Genomic DNA, 18434 nt, shown 5'->3' on the forward strand with positions numbered 1-18434 from the left:
GGGGTACAAGCATTAAAAGGTAAAGCAGCTTAGGCATTTAGTCCAGGGTAGAGAGCGTGTTTTAGGGCTTTTGAAACTTCGGGGGGGTAAATGAGAAAGGAGAAAGGCATGCTGTTATTTCTAAAGGGTGAGGGAAGCTGCTCAACTCAGCCTGCTTCTCTTGTATCTGCAAATTGGCTGGCTCTGGACATGGGCTATCCAGATATAAATGCCTTGCTATAAGAGTTGTTTTGTGGCTCACTTTCAGGGAAACCAGGCTGCTAGGTACTTCATAGCAAGTCTTCTGGGGGCAAGGACTGTGTATTTTCCTTTACCAGGAAAGCAGCTTGCTCTTTCGGAGTGCTGCTGCCTCACAATGTAATGGTAAGAGAGCACTGCCCCATGCAGGTCTGGAGCGCTGCCCTGATGGTCCTGTGCTGCCCTGCAACATGATACAGATGGATAAGATGTGAGTGGGCAAGATGCTAATCCACCCACAATGTAACTCTCGTGAAACGTCACGAAGGGAAGGGGATGGAGTAAACCTGCACTATATTTTTTGCTACCAGGATAGAGATAATATCTTAGATTCACTGCTGATTTGCAAACTCACATCCCTTCCTCCATCCACCAACCTTTGGAAGACTTAATACTGTCCCTTGAGGAGAAAAATAACATATATGGGAATACAGAAAATACTGAAAAGCAAGTTCTCTGTCAAACTATAGATGTCAGAAGCTAAGCTCTTTGACCTATAGCTCAGTTCCAGAAATAACATTTCTTTTTAGATGAGCAGAAAATAAGCTGGCAATGATGAAACTGATCATATGTTTGAACTTTAATTTTGTTGGTGGATGGCAGTTGTATGAGTAGCTGCCCCTGCGGTTTTTGTTTTAAATCATCTGGGCTTTTAATACTGACCTTTCTGTGAATTGGTGACATCAGAAAACCTATTACCCAATTCAGATTTTGCCAATCTTCTTCAAAAGTAGTTTTATTTATGAATATCCTATTTGTAAGAAAGGGGGCATTTCTGGCATCTCGAGCATATTAAGCCTTGGCTATGTTTTGTCCTACTGGTGTAAATAGTTTTCCCAGAACTGACACTAGCGAAGCGGTCTCAACCTGAAGCTGTTTGGACCAAACTTCCTTCTAAGATTTGCCCTAAGAAATTGCTTTCAAAATGCTGAGAGGCAAAAGGAATTTGAGAAATTACAATTAGCAAGGACGAGGCTGATGAGCTTGGCCAAGGATGAGGAAGGCAGCTCTCGAATTCTGTTCTTGAGAAATGCTCTACAGGCTGCATTTCAGTTCCAGAGCTGGAAAGTACTCCCCTGGGAGACCAAGAGCTGGAGAATTTAGGAACCTCCTAACAGCCTATTTGCCCCTGTTTTGATCTTTTATTAGTTGGGAGTATTGCCCAGCCTTTTTTGGGGTGTGAAGGTGTGGCTCTGGGCAGACAGCCACCAAGGTGTGTTGGCATCTGTTGAGTCCAGAGACAGAAGGAATTTAAGAAAACTTCCCTGCTTTGAGCAACGCAATGTGCTCTCATGAAATTGCTCACTGACCTGTATTCGATATGCTTTACTTAAGGTCCTGATGAAACTGAAACACTATCTTGTGTGAACTGTGATTCAAAAGAGTTATCAAATTTCCATTTATCCAAAACAATTTCTTGAAGTCTGCTATTTTAAAAAAATTGCATGTTTTCAGAGTGTAGAGCCAGACATTAATACACCTCTGAGATGGAAGCTTTACAATTTTATGTATGGTTTGTGGTTTAGACATCAGATAATAACCTAGCATAAGTATGAAAACATTTAACTGGCATCCAGTTGTAGATTTGATTGGAGCATCCTTTGGTTGGGGTTTCTAGCATGCACAGTTGAGTGGGCAGGTTTTTGTGAAGGGTCAGGCCCCAGGTCATTCGTGGAGGTGAGACTGGGATGATCATGAGTTACTTGTGGGAAAGGAGGTGGGAGGAGGAAATGGTGCAAGGAGGTCTAGAATCACTGGTGGGGAAGTGGTATATGGGGATGGGGAGGTTCCCTGCCTCAGCCCCTAATTGCTGGGGAAGAGGCACAGGTGTTGCTTTGGTGCATACACATTTCACACCCCTCTGGTACCCTGGAATGGGGAACCACAAATGGCTGGCTGGTAGCTGCTCACCAGCTTTTAACCCTAAGGAAGTTACAACTCCCAAATCTCCTCCTTCCATTGTAGAGGGGCTTTTGAGTCCCGCCAAGCAGATCTGAGAGGAGGTTGGGTCAGCGCTTGTTGGCACCCTGCCCGTGTGGCAATAATCCCGCACTGCCTGAAGGGAGGCAGGAAGGTTTTCTTCTGCCTTGGAGGGAGAAGGAGGCTGGGTTTCTGCTGTGGTTTCTTCCTTCCAGGGGAGCACTGGTGAGTGAGTGGCCAGAGAAAATACATGATTTGTGACAAGGTATATCTGTGATCCTGTCCCCATGTCCCCAGCATTTAATCCAACTACCAGATCTGTGGGCAGGAGGGAGTTTTCCCTTGATAAAATAGACACCACTGGCTGGGGTGTGCTACCTTCCTCGTTAGCACCGACAGCTTCTGACAGTTGTGTGGGGCACTGGCGTGGATCACAGCCTGCCACTGCTGAGGCTTGGGGAGAGCCTTGCACACTTCTCTCTTTCTGTGGTGCATTACGCTTGTGGTATTTGACCTTTGCTACAGCTCTGAAGTGTGGTGTGAGGTGTTGGGAGGGACTTTGTGGCCCATGACACACAGAATAGATGCTTTGCGGGTTCCTCTGGTCTGAAGTCCCATTTGGTTGTCTTTGTGGAGGACTGCACATGCTGACTGTCCAACTGCTGTGTCCCTCTGTTACCATACTCATTTGATGCGTCATCGGTGTGATTCTGATGTGATTGTTCTATAGGTTTATTTATTGTTCAAGTCAATATTGCTAACGGCCACTTGATTTGCAGGGGAGGGATAGGCATGCTTGAGTTTAGTTTTATTTTTGTTTGGTAGTTACCAAAATGTTGAAATCTGAGACCAAGTCATACCTCCTTCAGCAAGCAACATGTGTCCAGCACCTGGGACAAACATCAAGCGATCAACCTCAAACAACAGAACAGCTTTTCTGAAATCAGCCTTTGGTTCTTAGACACATAAGCCATGAATAACACCCACTCCCTATGTTTGGAGTGTAAAATACGAGCTCCAGGACAAATGATAATAAATGAGCCCAAATGAATTCTCCCCTCCAGAAAATTATTTAATACGTAAGACTGCCCCATCAGATGCTTCTCCAGGGACCATGATGTAAGTGTATAGTGAAGTACTATCACAGTAACCGTGTGTGTGTATTCCTACCAGCTCTGTTAGCCGGGGATGTATAAGTCAGGGTCAAGACGTCTGATGTACCCTTAGGCTGACATTACATGTAGTTTCGGCATGAAAAAAGCTGTTTGAGTCTCTTGATCTCTCTGTAGATATTAAAACAATCCTGCTGATGGCTGAGGACCTGTCCTGTGACATCCATTCACTTGTCACTGCCTCTGCTGCTTGCTGCAAAAGGATGATGCAAAGATCCAGCGAGAGACTGGGTAGGGGAGATGGTGAGTGAGGAAAGGGGAGCAGCTCCTCATAGCCTGCTGTCTTTATTGACTGTGGGAGAAGCACCCAGGGTACAAAATCAACCCAGAAGGAACCAGCGAGTGATGGTGCTGTGCATTTGTGAGCATTTTTCTCTCTTTCCAGGAGCTGAAGATCTTTGGACAAACTTCTGAGCGACAAGAGGCAAGTGAAACAGCCAGTGGGTGGTGCATGGGCATCTCTTATGCTTGCAAATACAAGCCTAGCGCTGCCCTTGCCCGGTGCTTGTATTCTATTTATACCACAGCAGAGGGAGCGTTGGCAAAGCATCTCAGAGGAGCAACCTTTTGTTATACCTACAGCTGCTCCCTTCCCTGTTAGTGCAACCGACACAAAAATAATCACAACGATAAGGATCGTGTGGTCAATTGATTCACTGTCTTGTGACCAGGCTGCAGACAACTCGGCCATAGCCTGGCTATTGCATCTGCCTCCCTGTGATTTCTTACAGGGAAGGAAGCACCTGAAATACCTCAGGACATTTAGGATCCGTTCACCTGGCTGCTTCTCTCAACAGCTCACTCCATTCTGGCCTTTTTTCCATGTCTGCTAGAAGGCCAGATCAAGACGTCGATTTTCCTCATGCTGTCCTCCAGGCTCAGCGCTGAGGGACTATATTTGAAATCAGAGAGTGAGCTGTGTGTTAAGAAATAGCTCTGGCACTAAAATATTTAAAATTACTCTTTGTTTCCCTGACTTCTCTCCTAATTTAGATTATCCAAATCCAGATTCCCCCCAGACTTGCCCACAAGATGGAATTCTAAGAAAATATTGTTTCATTTGTTTTTTAACGTCCACATTTCTCACATTTCCTGTTCCAATTTCAAAGTGGGCCTGAGCTCCTCCGCTAGCATTGCTCCAGCTGTTATTTTGGGGATCTGAGAGAGGGGAGAAAAAAATAAACAAAGTGCAGGGAATGCGTTTCTTGCATTTCCCCCTTGTCAGCCACAGGTTCTTTTAGGTAAGTTGGTAAAGAGTTACTGACATTCCTCTTTTCAGGTCAAATAAAGGGATTAGACGAAGAGTATTACTAACATGGGTCAAGGTATTAAAAAATGGATGCCTAAATTTAGGCTCCTAATTTTGTATTTTGAGCCCCTAAATAGGGCTTGTGCCCTTTGAAGTCAATGCCAAAGCTTCCACTGAATTCAATCTGCAAGATGAAGTCCTAAATTATGGTCAGGCTCTTAAAAGTTCTCATCGTCTCACAGCTCCAAATAAGTCATCACCCAGCCTCTTTGCAAATCACGCGTCTTCCCTTAAGTGCCTGAACATGGAGCTTGTGCTTTTAGGTATTCCGTATTTAAAATCCTGCCTGTTGATGCCATCTTTCTTTCTGTCTCTGGAGCCATTGACATGGGAAAGATAACAAGGCTAATAAAGAAGCGTAGCTGGGTAACACATTGATTTGCTTTTTTTGGTGAGCGGTGCCTAGCACGAACGCTGTGGATTCTATAGCAATGTCAGTATTTATTACGGTGTAACGTTAACATGGGAGGCACATGAATGTCCTTGCTGGTGCCAGAATTCAAGCAAGTACATGACCATTTGCACAAACTTCACATACACCGCTTTCCTGGTAACAGGATGTTGGCAGGTGGGAAGATCACAGGATCCACATGAAACGTAAAACGAGATGAGCAATCCCGTAGTGGTAATTTTAGAAGCTGGGTTCTGTACATTATTTACAGTACATTGTAGCTTTAAGGGGATAACGCTACCCCTTGCCACTCGTGGGTTTAATCTTTTTTGTGAGACTTCTGTGTGGGACTTGTGGTGGTGCAGCAGCCAAAGGGATATTGTCCATACAGGGGAGGGTTAAAATTGCAAGTTATTTGCAGTAGAGCTGCCTTCATTCATAAAGCGCTCACCTAGTGAGAGGGGAAAAGGCACCTAGGACTTTCTACCAAATGAAGAGAAAAAAGTACTGACGGAGTTACCTGCTTGCTGCTGATCTGAAGTGCTGAGGCCTGGCACAAGGAGGGAGCTGCTCACTGTGAGCTGTGACAGAGTCGGAAGCGGTTCCTGCCTCCGGGAAGTTTCATTTGCCTTTACCTTCAGTTAGTGAAATATTCCCTCTTTATCCCAGGGAGGGGCTTGAACTCTCCCTATCTCTCAAAGGACGTTTTTGGCAATTGCATTCCGAATACGGGAAACTCCAGCTATTTGGATGGATATTTTTCCTCAGAAGCCCTCTGCAACAATCAGTTAAAAAATAAAATAAAATAGAGAAAGGAAAGAAAAAGGGATTCTTTTGCAATGTTTGAACAACACCCACCACTCCGCTGTAGAAACGTGATCCCTGAGGGGAAAGGGATTATATTCTCTTTCAGTTTTCAGCTAGGCTGGATTTCTCCCCTCGCCCAGAAGGAGGGCCGGGGGCACCAGGGGTGCGGGGCATGACCCCGCTGCCTTACGCAGAGGAGGCGCTGGATGGGAGCTGGAGTCGCTCCTTGCTCAGACAGACCCGTCACTCATCTCCCAGCCTTCCTCGGGATCGGTGTGACCCGGGTGACATCCCTGCATCCTGCACTAACGGGTGACACAAAACCTTTAAAAAATAAACAAAGGGAAGAAGAGGTCTAAGATCTACCGAAAGCAAAGATAATTTTTTTTTTTTTTTTGTCATTTCGTGTGTTTCCCTCAGCCAGCAGGTGCCTCTATAGAGCCAACGCTTCGCCTGTGTCAGTAGGAGTCCGTGGCACAGCACTGGAATACCTGCTTTCAAATGATAATATGGCCTTTTCTTTCTTCGGTGTCTTTTTCCCCTTCTCCTTCCTCCAGCCCACGGTGAGCCCTAGGAATCTGCCAGTCTGGACTTCCACTCTGTCCGCCACCCGAGGTCCTTGGATGACGGTGGCAGGAGAGAGATTTATATATGTTGACACAGGCATATTGTCACTATATATCCCGTATGAGGAAATTTTGTGTGTGACAGGAGCAAAGAAGGAGCTCAGCTGGGGAATGTCTGCGGTAACCCCAGTGAGACAAAGCTGCCTTTTTGCCCTTCAAATACCTTCCCAGAAAGCAGGGTGGGGTTTGATGGCAAAACCTGCACCCCTTCAGCCCGACACCCATGGCACATGGGGCACGGCTCCGGCAGTGCAGGCGGGGGGCTGGTGCTGCATAAAGAGAGGTGAAGCCCAACTGAGGATGACACCCCACCCCCCACCCCCCTTTAGCACGTAGGTGCTAAGAAATCACTGTATCTGAAAAGCGAGGGCCTCGGGGGGGACGGATGATGTCTGTGACCACAATTTGTCCCCTGCTGCCCCCTCCCCCCAAATGGCTCCGTTGGACTTTGGAGCAATTCCCACGGGCAAGGTGAATTTTGACCCGAACGTGCATCCATCGGCGGGGCAGAAAGGGTGGAGGCAGCGCGGCCCGTGGGGCGGCGGGGGGAAGGCCGGGCGGGCGGGGGGCGAGACGTGCTGGCGGCGTGGGGCCGCGGTCCCGCGTGGGGTGGCGGGGAGCGGCGGAGGGGGCGCGCACCCCTTTACCTCCGTGGCCTTTTCGCCAGCGCGGAAAGGATGGGAGGGGAGGAGGGAGGAGAAAACGCCGCGGAGGGTGGGACTTCTCCGGAGCGTGTCTCCCCGCGGCCGCGCCGAGCAGTTGCAGAGCGCCGGCGAGCGGGCGGTGGGGCGGGCGCTGCGCGGGGAGCGGGCGCTGCGCGGAGCCGCCGCTGGAGTGCGCGGAGCGCGGCTGCCGGTGCGCCGGGGCGAGGAGCGCACGCCGCGCCGGCGGGGGACAGCGCGCCGCGGGAGCAGCCCTCCCCGGGCACCGGGACCTGCTGTTGGCTTGCCGCCTTGCTTTATCCTCTCGTAATTTATTTTTCCCCACCTACACTTTGATCCGCTGGGATTTTTTTTTTCCTCCCTTTTCTGCAGAGCCTCCCCCCGCCCCAGTTCCCTCCCTCTCTAGCCAGTTTGGATTTTTTCTTTTTTTTTTTTTTCTTTTTTTCCTTTTATATTACTATTCTGATTTTTTTTTTTTTTTATTAAAGCGGTGGACAGAGACAGGCAGAGAGAGACAGGCAGAGAGGGCAGGAGGAACGCGCTCTGTTCGTCCCCTCCGCCACCATCACCCCGACTTGCGGAGAGGGGTCGGGCCGAGCGGCGGCAGGATCAGCCCCTTCCCCCCGGGGAGGCGACCCCGGCTCGGGGAGCCGCCGGAGGCAGCCGCCGCGAAGAGGGGCAGCAGAAAAGAGATGCATTGAAACTTTCCGCGCAAACTTTGGCGTGAGTGCGCGAAACCGAGCGCGGCGCGGGTGCGTGCCTGCCCCGGCGCGGGGAGAGCGGCCGCGGACGGGCGCCGCTGTGGAGCTCGGACTGCCCGGCGGCGGGGGCCGGGCGGCGGCGGGGCGGCCGCGGAGCCTGCGCTCGGCCCGGCGGAGCGCCCACCGAAAGCAGCAGCAGGGGCCGGCGGAGAGCCGGGCTTATGGAGGGGTGAAACCGGAGACCCCGAAGAGGAACCCTCCTTCCCCCGGAGCCCCTCGCAGCGCCCGGCCGGCGGTACCCCAGGAGGCGGCGGCGGCGGGCACGGAGGAGGCGCGGGCGAGAGCGCGGCGGGGCGGCGGGGCGGCGGCGGCGAGGCGGAGCGCGGCGGGCCCCGCTCCGCGGCGTGCGCTGGCAACCATGAACTTTCTGCTCACTTGGATCCACTGGGGGCTGGCGGCGCTGCTCTATCTGCAGAGCGCGGAGGTAAGCGCCGGGGACGGGGACGGCGGCGGGACGGGGGCTTTTGTGGCCTCGGGGGGGGTGGGGGGGGTGGGCGCGGAAAAGACTTTTCCCCCCTTGTGTTTTTTTTTTTCTCGACACCCCCCCCCCCCTTTCCTTCTCACCTGCTCGGTGTGGTGCCGCCGCGCCGCTGGCACCGGGTGCGGGTGGGTGCCTGCAGCGCACACGTGTGTGTGTGTGCGTGCGTGCAGCGCTGCGGCGGGGGGGCGAGCGCTGCCCGGCGCTTCGCGGGCCCCCGGGGCAGCCGGCAGCCCGTGCGGAGGGAGCGCGCATTGCGCGCCCCCGGCGCGGAGCTCCCGGGGCGGCGGGGCCGGGGGTGCCGGCGGGGCCGGGGCGCTGCGCGGCGCGGGGCAGGGAGGCAGCGCGCTGGCTTCTTGCATCAGCCTCGCCTTCCCGTCCTCGGGTCTCCTGACATTGCAAAAGGGTGTTTCGGCGGTATTTGCCTTGGGTCCCAGCTCGGGTTCGTGCCGCCGAGTGGAGTTCAAAATACCTAGCCGGAAAAACAAATAGAGATCAAAGAGGACAAAATGGATTCTGAATTTCTTCCAGACTGAAAAAAAAATTAATCAAAATACGTGTCTCCTGCACCGAGATTACAAACCCGCGCATTTTTCTCTTCTCTTCCTCCTCAGTCACTTTTACTTTTGCCTCATTGTCATTCCTGAGGGATTAGAAACCCACTCTCCCTCCTTTTCTTTCTTTTCTTTCTTTCTCTCTTTCTCTCTTTTTTTAAGGAAAAAGAAAGGCAGCTTTCTGTACAAACCTGTCCTATAAATCTGTCTGTTTTCTAAAGAGTCAAGAGGGCTGTGTTGCCAAGAGATATTAAGGGGTTTAGACAGAGTGCCCACGTGAAAGTGGCTGTGTGCTAGGCGGGCATGGATTACGTTTTAAAGGCTATAACAGGTTAGTTCTCTCCTGCCATTTCTCCTTGGAGAGAATGTGGGCCAGATGATCTGCAATCGTGAAAATAAACGTTGCTTGCAAACTAATCAGTTATTCACATTGTTTGTTCAGCACCGATGCTGGAAGGTAACTCCCCAATTAGGAGCCATTTCAGCTGTAACTGAAGTCATGCAGGCACTACGCGCTTTGTTTCTACCCTGTTATATCTCTACTTTCTCCAGTGACAGCCGCACGTTGGGCTGTACTCGATGGGAGCGGAGGTGCACCTCTCCCTGGCGTGTGGCACAGCGCAGCTCTTGCCTGCCAGCCTCAGCTCGGGGAACAATCCTTTCCGCCCTCCCAAGAGTTTTTCCACCATCACCTAAAACGGGGGTTCTTTGCCCCCTGGCTCCTCAGTGAACTCGTACAGTAGTGTCTGTTCCCCGGCTATAGGTTAGACAACTCTGTATGGGTGTCTAGTGATAATACCCTTTAACCCTCCCCTTGCTCCTTCTCCCCTCCCCTTCCTCTTCCCCAGAGAAGGAAACGGCTGATCAGGTAGAGTCCAGGTCTGTCGGCCCTCAGGAGTCGTGTAAAAGCCTCATGCTGCCTTTTCTCCCAGGCAGGAGGATGATGCCGATGGGAAAGGAAAGAGGATAATCATGGGGAAAATACTAGGGAAGAATTAGGGGGTGTCGGTCGTGGTAGGGGGAAATGTTGTGGGGATAGGTACGTGAGAGACTGTGAGATGTTCAGATAGCCGGGTGATGCGGGCCATATAAGTGCTCAGGCGGATCGATGGTGAGGTCTGCCCTTTGGTTCTGTCCTTATTTGTCCGTTGATCACCCAGGCACCACGGTGATGGGAACGTTAGAAATACCAGCAGATCTCACGTAGGCAGCTTGACGATGACTCTGGGCATGGCAGAAGGCATGACTCTTCACGCTGGGACTAGGGTTTTGTGCTTTGATGATAATATTTATCTGTACTGTTAATCTGGCTGTTGTGCTGAATAAAACCTATCTGGCTAGCCAGGCGCATTGGAGAGCATTAAATAAAAGCTCAGGCAGAGGCTGAGCTGGGAGAGTGTGGTCCCAGCGTGTGTCAGGGAGCTTTCCTGAAGGAGAAAGAAGAGGGACACAGGAATCATGGTGCTCCTCTGGTGAAGGTGGCAGGGGGATAGCTCCTTACTGAGGAAATTGTTACAGTAGCTCCTGCAGCAAGGCTGGGACAGTGGGAAATTATGTCATGGTTGGGGATGGGCTGTTCTGATGCCACAGGTGTCTGCCTCCATTGGTGGCGATAGCCTTTCTGTGCAGGAGAGGGAGGAAAAGGTGGTTTGCAGTGCCGCCCTCCCAGCTGTTTGCCTATGCTGAGCTGCGGTGCGCAGTCCTTGCTCCCCATGGGGTCAGGGAGGTTGTGTTGTTGTCCCCTTCCAGTCCCTCTTTTCCTAAAGAATGGGGGACGGTCTGTCGTTCCTCATCTTCCTTTGTCTGCGGGTCTTGGCGGCAGCCGGGTGGCAGGTTACCCCTGATGAGGGTCTCGGAACTCTTCGCTTCCTGCCCTGAACTGTGGAGGGACCTGGATACACCAGCTGTATTGCCATAGGGAACAGGCATCGATCAGACACCGAGGGAGGGAGAGCAAGCCTGTGACTAGACTGCTAATGATCGCACACCCACCAGGCTCCCTGCCTTTGGTGTGCCTCTGCGCCAGGCCACGACGGGGAGCCACCAGAACCTGTTTCCCCAGCCCACAGGCAGCCAGGACACAGCGGGTCACCTTCCCCAGAGCTGCTCCAGGCCTTGCTCCCAGGACAGGCTGCGAGGAGTGTTCCTCTGGGAGAAGGGGAGAGGGAAGCCCATGCTGACATCTCAGAGGGGTTTGCTGATTCGTGAGCAACCCCAAATCCACTCTCCTGTCCGTCCTGCTCCGTGTCAGAGGTGCCTCGGCTGTGCTGGCAGCTTGCAGTATTACTGACCTCTGTCTGCATGTACAATGGAGAAGGAGTGCAGTGAGTCCCGTGTCCCCCCTGCTTAAGTAGAAACCGCTGAGAATTTCTAGTGCCTAAGACGAAAAGTGTCTTAACTCTGGTCCCAGAGTCCCTCTCAAAGTGGATGGATTGTTTGTTCCAGTCCTAAACAGTTACAAAGCTCTTTTAATGAGGCTGCACAGATTAGGGGGAGGGGAAGGCAGAGAAAGAGTTCTGGTGGTGGTAGTCAGGGGAGTGATGGTTAGAGGGGAATGACTTGATTAACCTTTTCTCTCCCTTCAGAGAATAACTTGCTTCAGACAAGGACTGGGGGAGAAAGGGGACAGGGAGGGTGCAGACACACGGATGGTGTGAAGTGGGTTTATTCGTTAGGGAGGGTTTTACTCCACTGCGGGATGTGCATTTGCTGTGACCTGCAAAGGGCACAGAAAGGAGCTTCCCCTTGGTCAGCCCCGTTCCCAGGGTCATTTATCCCACTCTTGAGCACAAGGGTTGCTTCCACACCTCTGTGAAACGCTGAAAATCTGTTGGAAGGAAATTGTGTTACAGAGCTGTTGGGTAATGCCAAAAGCCAGCAGAGGAGAGCGTGACCTTCAGGCTCCCACCGAAGGGCACGCTGGGCCTGCTTGTCCCTTGGAATGCTTTTGGTTCCCCATTGCCCTGTCTGATATGTAGCGGACTGGTTTAAAGTGAGGCACAAGCCTCAGCCTCACCTGCTGTTCTAGTGGATGGGCTTTGAGGGCACTAAGTCACAGGTGAAAGGCACTGCTGAAAGGGCAGAAAAGTTTCTTGGTAGAGTGAGCAGAGAGGGTGTTACTGATAGTTCTGGGAAACCTTTCAGGTTTCTGCTGAGAGCTCCCCTGGGAGTGCTTAGAAGCTCTGTGCAGACCTCATGTACGGATCTTGTTTCTGGTTCTTGGGGTGGGATCGCAACCCAGGTCTAGGTGATTGCCGGGAGAGTGTTCTGGCTCCTGCTCCAGTACATCAGGGGCAGAGAGAGGTGCTGGCCAGGTGCAGGGGAGCAGTGACAGTATGTGGCTTCTGCTTTCCGTCACCTGTGCCCCGTGTGTGCTTGCGTGTGAGGAGGTGGTGGGATTGGCAGTTGGCTGGGCAACCTTGCATGGAGAATGGGTAGAATGACCCTCAAGGTGTCTCCGAGCTAATTTTGCCATGGCCATCATGGTCATGCTACGTGCGAACCAAAAATCCCTCTGTGAAAGGTCTTGGGGGCGTTGTGAATTGGATAAACTGACTTGGCTCGTGATCCTTTTCCTGTGCTATGACACAGACTGAGGCTTTTCTGCCCTTGATGCGGTTTTCATTTGACCCGTAGGTTGTCAGGCGCCGAGTGGCTTCGGAAGGCCACTGCAACCCCCGCTTGCCTCCATTTTGTTTGTGCTGTTGCAGTGACCTTCACACTTCAGGAATGAAACTGTTTCTAGGAACCAGCTTTTTAAACTGTTGTCACAGCACTGAGCTTGGGCTCACAGCCCTCTCCTCCCCAGGGAAGAAACAGATCCATGGGGTGGCTCAGGTCTGGGCCGGTGAGTTATGCCCAGGTACAGAAAGACTTTGGTTGAAATGAGAAGCAAGGAGTTCGGTCAGAGGGACCTCAGACAAAGGGAACTGTGCACAGACACAAAGGAGCGGCTGGGAGAGGGGCTTCTAGGGCTTCGCTGGCTCTCTTGCTGCCTCCTTTTAAAAGCTGATGCTTTGGGCTGCTTCAGTGGTGGTGCTGCCCCATGCATGGGGCTACCTAGAAGACTGTCAGTAGCAGATTCCCGTTGTGAGCTTGGGGTGGACTTTGCCTGCTCGATTCAGTTGTCTCCGGCCGCAGGATCAGAGGGCCTTTTTCTAAGCCTAAATGCAGCAGATTGCTGATGAAGCGGTGTTTTATATGTATCACCACGCTCTTTTGGGGCCTTTGCTGAAAGACGGCATGTTCTGGGGCGGATGGCGTCACACAGGTGGCAACATACCTCGGGGAAGTGAATCAAGCTGGGCATTTTTTGGTTTTGGTTCAGAACAGAACAGCAGGGGGAAACCTGACTTGGCTGGAAAGTTACGTCAGAGCTAAAACCCTCACGCAGAGCAGGAAGAGTGGAGTTTTTGTTTCACCTGGAATTAAAAAGACTTCCTTAGTAAAGCAGTGTAATGCGTCTCCATCCCGGTCTGGAGGTGGGTTACCTGTCGCCACTCCTGCCTGCGTCAGCGGTGTGGAAATGCCCCTCATCCCAAAAGGCAACGGGAGTGAGGACAGAGCTCGGGGCCTTGGATTTTGCCCAGGGGAAGCGTGGGGAGCGCAGGGACGGGAGCCCCGCTGCTGGGCCACGCAGGGGACTGCGGGGCAAGGATGCATCTCCCCCTCTCGTCTCCGGTGCAGGGAGAGGGGGAACGTGGGTGGGATGGCGGTGACCATCGCCAAAGCGGTGCTGTCACAGTTAATCGCTCTGACACCCGGCCAGATACCAACACCTCGGTGGCCACCACCACTTGGCGACAGACGCCTGTGACATTGAGAGGGGAGCGATGCCCTTTGGCGCCTGGCCGCCCTTCTCCCCCCTCTGCCCTCCCGGGCCGGATTCACCTCGCGGGGGGCGGAGGAGAGCGGTGCCAGGCCCGCCGGTCCCGCCAGCGGCGGGAGGGCACCCTGGTGTTTTTCTGCCCCGGGCCCAGATTTGCTCTCAGGTTTTCGGCCGCGATCACTGGAAGCCCCTCCCGAGGGACGCGTTTCTCCCGCCGGGGCCTCCCTCCGGCCCGGCCGCCTCCCTCCCACCTGCCCCTGCCCCCGGCCCGGCCCGGCCGCCCGCGCCCCGCTCGGCTCCCCGGGGACGGGCAAAGACAAAAGGTCCCTCTGTGCCCGCCGGGGCTGCTGGGGGCACGGCCCCGCCTCGGGGGCGCCCGGCCCGCCGCGGCCTCCCCCCGCCCCCTGCCCGGCGGGGCGCCGGCGGCGGGCCCGGGAGTCCTCCCGCGCCCCGGGCCCGAGTAACGGCTCCGTGTGGTGACCGATTCTCTGTTATCTTTGCAGTTGTCGAAGGCGGCTCCTGCCCTGGGGGATGGGGAGCGGAAACCCAATGAAGGTAAGCGCTGGGCGGCTTCCCGGCGGGCGGGGGCGGCCGGGGGCTACGGGGGAAGGAGGCCCGGGCCCCGGGAGCCGCCGGCGGCCAACACCGCCACCTCCCGGGGAGCGGCGGCGGCGGGAGCCGGGGGCTGCCGGCGGGAGGTGCCGCCGCCATTAACCCCGTGCGCCGCCCCCTGCGCCCCCCCTGCGTGCCCGGGGCGGCCGTGGGGCCGGGGCGTGCAGCAGGGCCGGGGCGTGCAGCAGGGCCGGCCCAGCCCACCGCTGGCTTCCCACAACTCTGAGGAAAACTGCGTGCGTGCGCTTGTGCACATACACACGCTCATTTTTTAATATATATATATATATATACACACACACGCACGCGCACACACAAAGAGCTGGGTAGTGGCGAACAGTTTGCTAGGGATTCACCACAGTGCTGTAGGAAAGGATTTGTCATCTTCCCCAGCAGCGCTGGCGGTGCCCGGCTGGGTGGCCAGGGCTGATCCACGAACAAAGGCCGAAGCAGCACCCCAGCAATCCCCAGGCGGCTGGGCAGCGGGTCTCAGGGGGGAGAGGGGGAGGAAGGGCAGCCCAGGGTGATCTCCTGGAGTTGTGCCTCCCGAAAGTCCCAGGTAACCCCCCCAGTCAGGTTATTGCTAAGTGCTGGGCTCAAGAAATACACCCTTTTGCTCTGGTTTGAGCTGGCAGGCTTAGCGGATTCAAGGGACAGCAACGTGATCCAGTAGGTTTTACTTATCCAGTGCGAATGGGACCATTCCTCAGTGGGGAAACGAGGTGGTGCCTCTGCAGCCCTTGTGATTTTGTGTCTCTTTGGCTGCCCAGAGGCCAGGCTGTGGCAGTGTCCTCTGCCTCGTTAGTTTTTGCAAGTACCCGCAGTCAGCCCCCAAGTTAGTCAGACACGCTTGCTGCAAGTGCTCGTCCAGTGGAGCCCTGTGAGTTGCAGGAGATTGGCTTTCTGTCTTCAGTCCTTGGTTCAGAAGTGGGATAAAAGGATTGTGGACTTGGGAGTCTTCAAGCTGAGGTTATCATCAGCTGCTTTAAGACCATCCTGATCGCCTTTTCCCCATACCTTCACAGCAGAGCAAGACCACAGGCTCCATGGCAGGGTCTGATGGAGGTCTTGCAGGGTCCCTGTGGGTTGTGACCTCCAGCGTTATTCCAGCTGGAGGTCAGCAGAGGGCTCTAACAGTGTGGGCCCAGATGGGCTTTTTTTTTTTGTCACACTCGATTTCAATTTATGTAACTTTACTGGTGTCACAGACTGCATGTGTGCTGCCAGAGGTTTGTGGCAGGCTGTGTTTGGGATAGGTGTCCATTTTGCATGGGCAGAATACCTGATTTGATGGTGGGCTGCCGCCTGTTGCACCTGAGCCTTGCTCCTGCTGAAGTCAACAGAAGAAGGTTCAGTGACTCCAGTGGGAACAAGATGGAGCCTGCAGTGCGGCTTATTTTGGTAACCAGTCCTCTGCTGTTGGTAGGAAAGAGCTAGAGTCCTCGTCTGTGCCATTTGTTGTGTGACTGCTTTCTCTGGGGAGGGCAGGAATCAAAAAGAATTTAATTCCTGGTTACAAGAAGACTGATAGGATCGCAGGAGAGGTTGGTCTGGCAATATGAGTGGTGAGACTTCGGTGCTATTGCCTTGGTGCTATTTCTGATTCTGTGATGCAGATACATCTGTGAGCTAGAAATCAGGACTCTTGGCATTACCTTCCTGGCTCTACTTCTGTCCTGCTGTATGACCTTGGAGGTTCTCTCTCAGTACCTCAGTTTCTCCTCTGTGAAGAGGAGATGATGATATGCCTCTGTTCCACAAGGACAGTCCTGTAGTTCCTTCCACTGAAGCTGTTGAGGTTGAGGTAAAAGGTGATTTTGTGTCTTTGGCTATTTTATGCTTGCTCTGAGATGTTGAGCTGTGGCAGGTTATTATTTGGGATGGACTTACTCTGCTTGGAGACTAATTTTAGCTTCAGCCCCTACCCTTTTGTGCTCAAGAGAGCCTTCCACATGTTTCGTGGCACAGGAAGTTGTAGAGGAGTCAGACAAACACTCTTTGTTTGTTCCACGAGAAAAGATTTTCTGGTATAAATAAAGGAAACCACCAGCACTTGTGGCTGCACTTTTTATTTTTAAAAGAACAGTGTGTCTGTATTGCTGCTAAGCCATTGATGGGGAGGGAGGCAGAATGATCATAGACTTGCTCCTTTTCTAGTCTAGCATGTTCCCACTCAACTGCTCCAAATTTGGACTCAGTCCTGCCTGCTGTGGCTGTAACTACCCTGAAGAGTTAATGTGGGCCCTGACTGAGTTTTAACCTTACTTCCCCCCCTTCATTCACAAAGAAGAACCTCTGACTCAAATCTGGAGATGTTTTGCAGGGTAGGGGTGTGGGTTAAATGCAGGATTAACTTTTAACGTGGGTTGAAGCCCAGATTGCAGGAAGGGAGCAGGCCAAGTGGTGTTAGTCCTTCAGTGACCTTTCTATGCTTACCCATGAAAGACAGACCTTCTTCTGTCCCCGACACAACCAATGGAAAGGAAGCACAGACTGAATCAGCCCGGCAAAGTGTGGAATATGACTCCCAGTACACAAGAGTAAGTGTAGGTACGGTAGCAGAGGCAGGGCTTTGCTGTGAGGATGACTGTACCTCAGTCATGTGCTCTGGTTTGGGTGCTAACTGCAAATGAACTATGGAGCATTGCAGTCTGTGTGTATGCCCGGTGTCCTGCAAAATCAAGGCAAAGTACCTTTCATGGCAGAATCTTTTGACTGGCAGCTGGAGAAAGATTCCACATTTCCTTTTCAGAGGCTGATTCAGACTTTGGAAAATCATCATAAGTTAAAGTAGAGCCAAAAACTCCCATATTCTTTATGGGAAGGATTTGGTCCTGTCAAATCTCCCAGATCTCAAGTATAGTCAGTCGTCAGGGTGCAGCTGTGAAAGTAAAGGCTCTGCAAAAGAAGTTCAGTATGCTGTTCTGTGGCCAGCCTGTGGTCCGGATTCTCTGGTGTAATCCAGCTGCTTGCACAGTGCAAACATTTAGAAAGCGTGGCAGATGTGAATCGGTTTCACTTCAGTTTTCTACTCTGTTTTGATTTCTGCCTCCTTTATGCCCCAGACTACAGCATTTGATCTGCACAGGTAACTGCCGCCTTCCCTCTCTCTTTCCTTCCCTCCCTCCGCTTGACGTAGGTCTGTAGGCATTTTTATCTAGAACTGTGTCTTTACTGCCAGAGTTTCCAGATCCTTTCTGCTGGCACAGCATGAATAATCAACAGTGCAGTTCAGCAACTGTCACTGTGCCTGCAGAATTTCCCACATACTAAATTGTTCAACTTGTTGGAACACAGGCAGTGACTAAGGTCACTCCAAAGGGGAACGGGGGGAAGGAGGTAGCTGCAGACAAGATAGGAGAATAGCCAGGAGCCATACTGCAGCTAGGGGAGGAAGGAAGAGGAAAGGAAAGGACAAGGAACAGAAACATGCTGTCTTCTAGATGAGGAATACCAACAAGCAGTCCATGCCTGCCAGGCTACATTTCCCTTTCACAAGCCACTTTCTCTTTTAATAGCTGCTCACGCTCTCTGACACTTCAAACTCCCTGGACGGAAGCTCCTCCCCTCTTGTACCCGCTCTGAGCTCTGTGGCACTGTCAGCTCTGCATGACCTAGAATTAACTTTCAACAATTAACTGCGGGCTGTGAGCTCCAAGCCCTGCAGCTTTTGCATTTTTGTGGCAAAGTAACCTTTATGCCAGTTTGTCACAAGTTCAGGGCACTTTAGAAACGCTTACCGGAGACCATTTTTTTCCATGATGCAAGCAGTTTGCTCTTATCACTCAGTTATCAACCTTGGCGCTGTAGGACTCTGCATACTCTACAGGTGGATCATTATAGTGCATAACAGCATGGGGCAGGTACTCTCTCTTTGTGTGTGCTCTTATCCTCTGCTCCACTTGAGACATCCTCCTTTGCCTGTGTGCTGGTAGAGCTAGGAGGCCTGGAGGGCTCCAGGTACTCGTTGTTTGCAGAACTGTACTAGCAGCGGGCTTTTGTGCATGTGTACTTATCTGTCCTATCTCTCAACTCTTTAAATCTCTCCAACCCTTGACCAAGAGCAAAATGAAGCTT

At 52.6% G+C, this 18434-nt stretch overlaps 2 protein-coding genes across 11 annotated transcripts in view; one reads left to right on the forward strand and one right to left on the reverse strand.

The window, feature by feature from the left end:
• Nucleotides 1–14239, reverse strand: LOC129785306 (uncharacterized). Of its 3 annotated transcripts, none has more exons than XM_055816152.1 (2): nt 8450–14239; nt 1–6160 (listed from the first exon to the last, which is right to left on the reverse strand). In XM_055816152.1, exon 2 carries the CDS (start codon nt 2855–2857, stop codon nt 1937–1939), a length of 921 nt encoding a protein of 306 aa, XP_055672127.1. In that variant the 5' UTR covers nt 2858–6160; nt 8450–14239; the 3' UTR covers nt 1–1936. The 3 variants fall into 3 exon arrangements, with proteins under 3 accessions (XP_055672127.1, XP_055672126.1, XP_055672128.1); XM_055816151.1 differs by having other exon boundaries at nt 1–6454; XM_055816153.1 differs by lacking the exon at nt 8450–14239 and having other exon boundaries at nt 1–4221; nt 5550–7110.
• The window catches only part of VEGFA (vascular endothelial growth factor A), a 23604-nt gene continuing 12436 nt past the window's right edge, over nt 7267–18434 (forward strand). For 7 of the 8 annotated variants that reach the window (XR_008749165.1, XR_008749164.1, XM_055816154.1 and 4 more), the window contains exons 1-2: nt 7614–8309; nt 14249–14300. Coding sequence is in view for 6 of the 8 variants with exons in the window: in XM_055816154.1 (XP_055672129.1) it covers nt 8244–8309; nt 14249–14300 (118 nt within the window). In the remaining 2 variants the exon portion in view is untranslated. Of the gene's footprint in view, nt 8310–14248; nt 14301–18434 lie in introns of all 8 variants that reach the window. The other variant, XM_055816156.1, reaches the window with a different exon arrangement.

The sequence above is a fragment of the Falco peregrinus genome, chromosome 11 (genome assembly GCF_023634155.1).
Source record: "Falco peregrinus isolate bFalPer1 chromosome 11, bFalPer1.pri, whole genome shotgun sequence".
Lineage (NCBI taxonomy): Eukaryota > Metazoa > Chordata > Aves > Falconiformes > Falconidae > Falco > Falco peregrinus.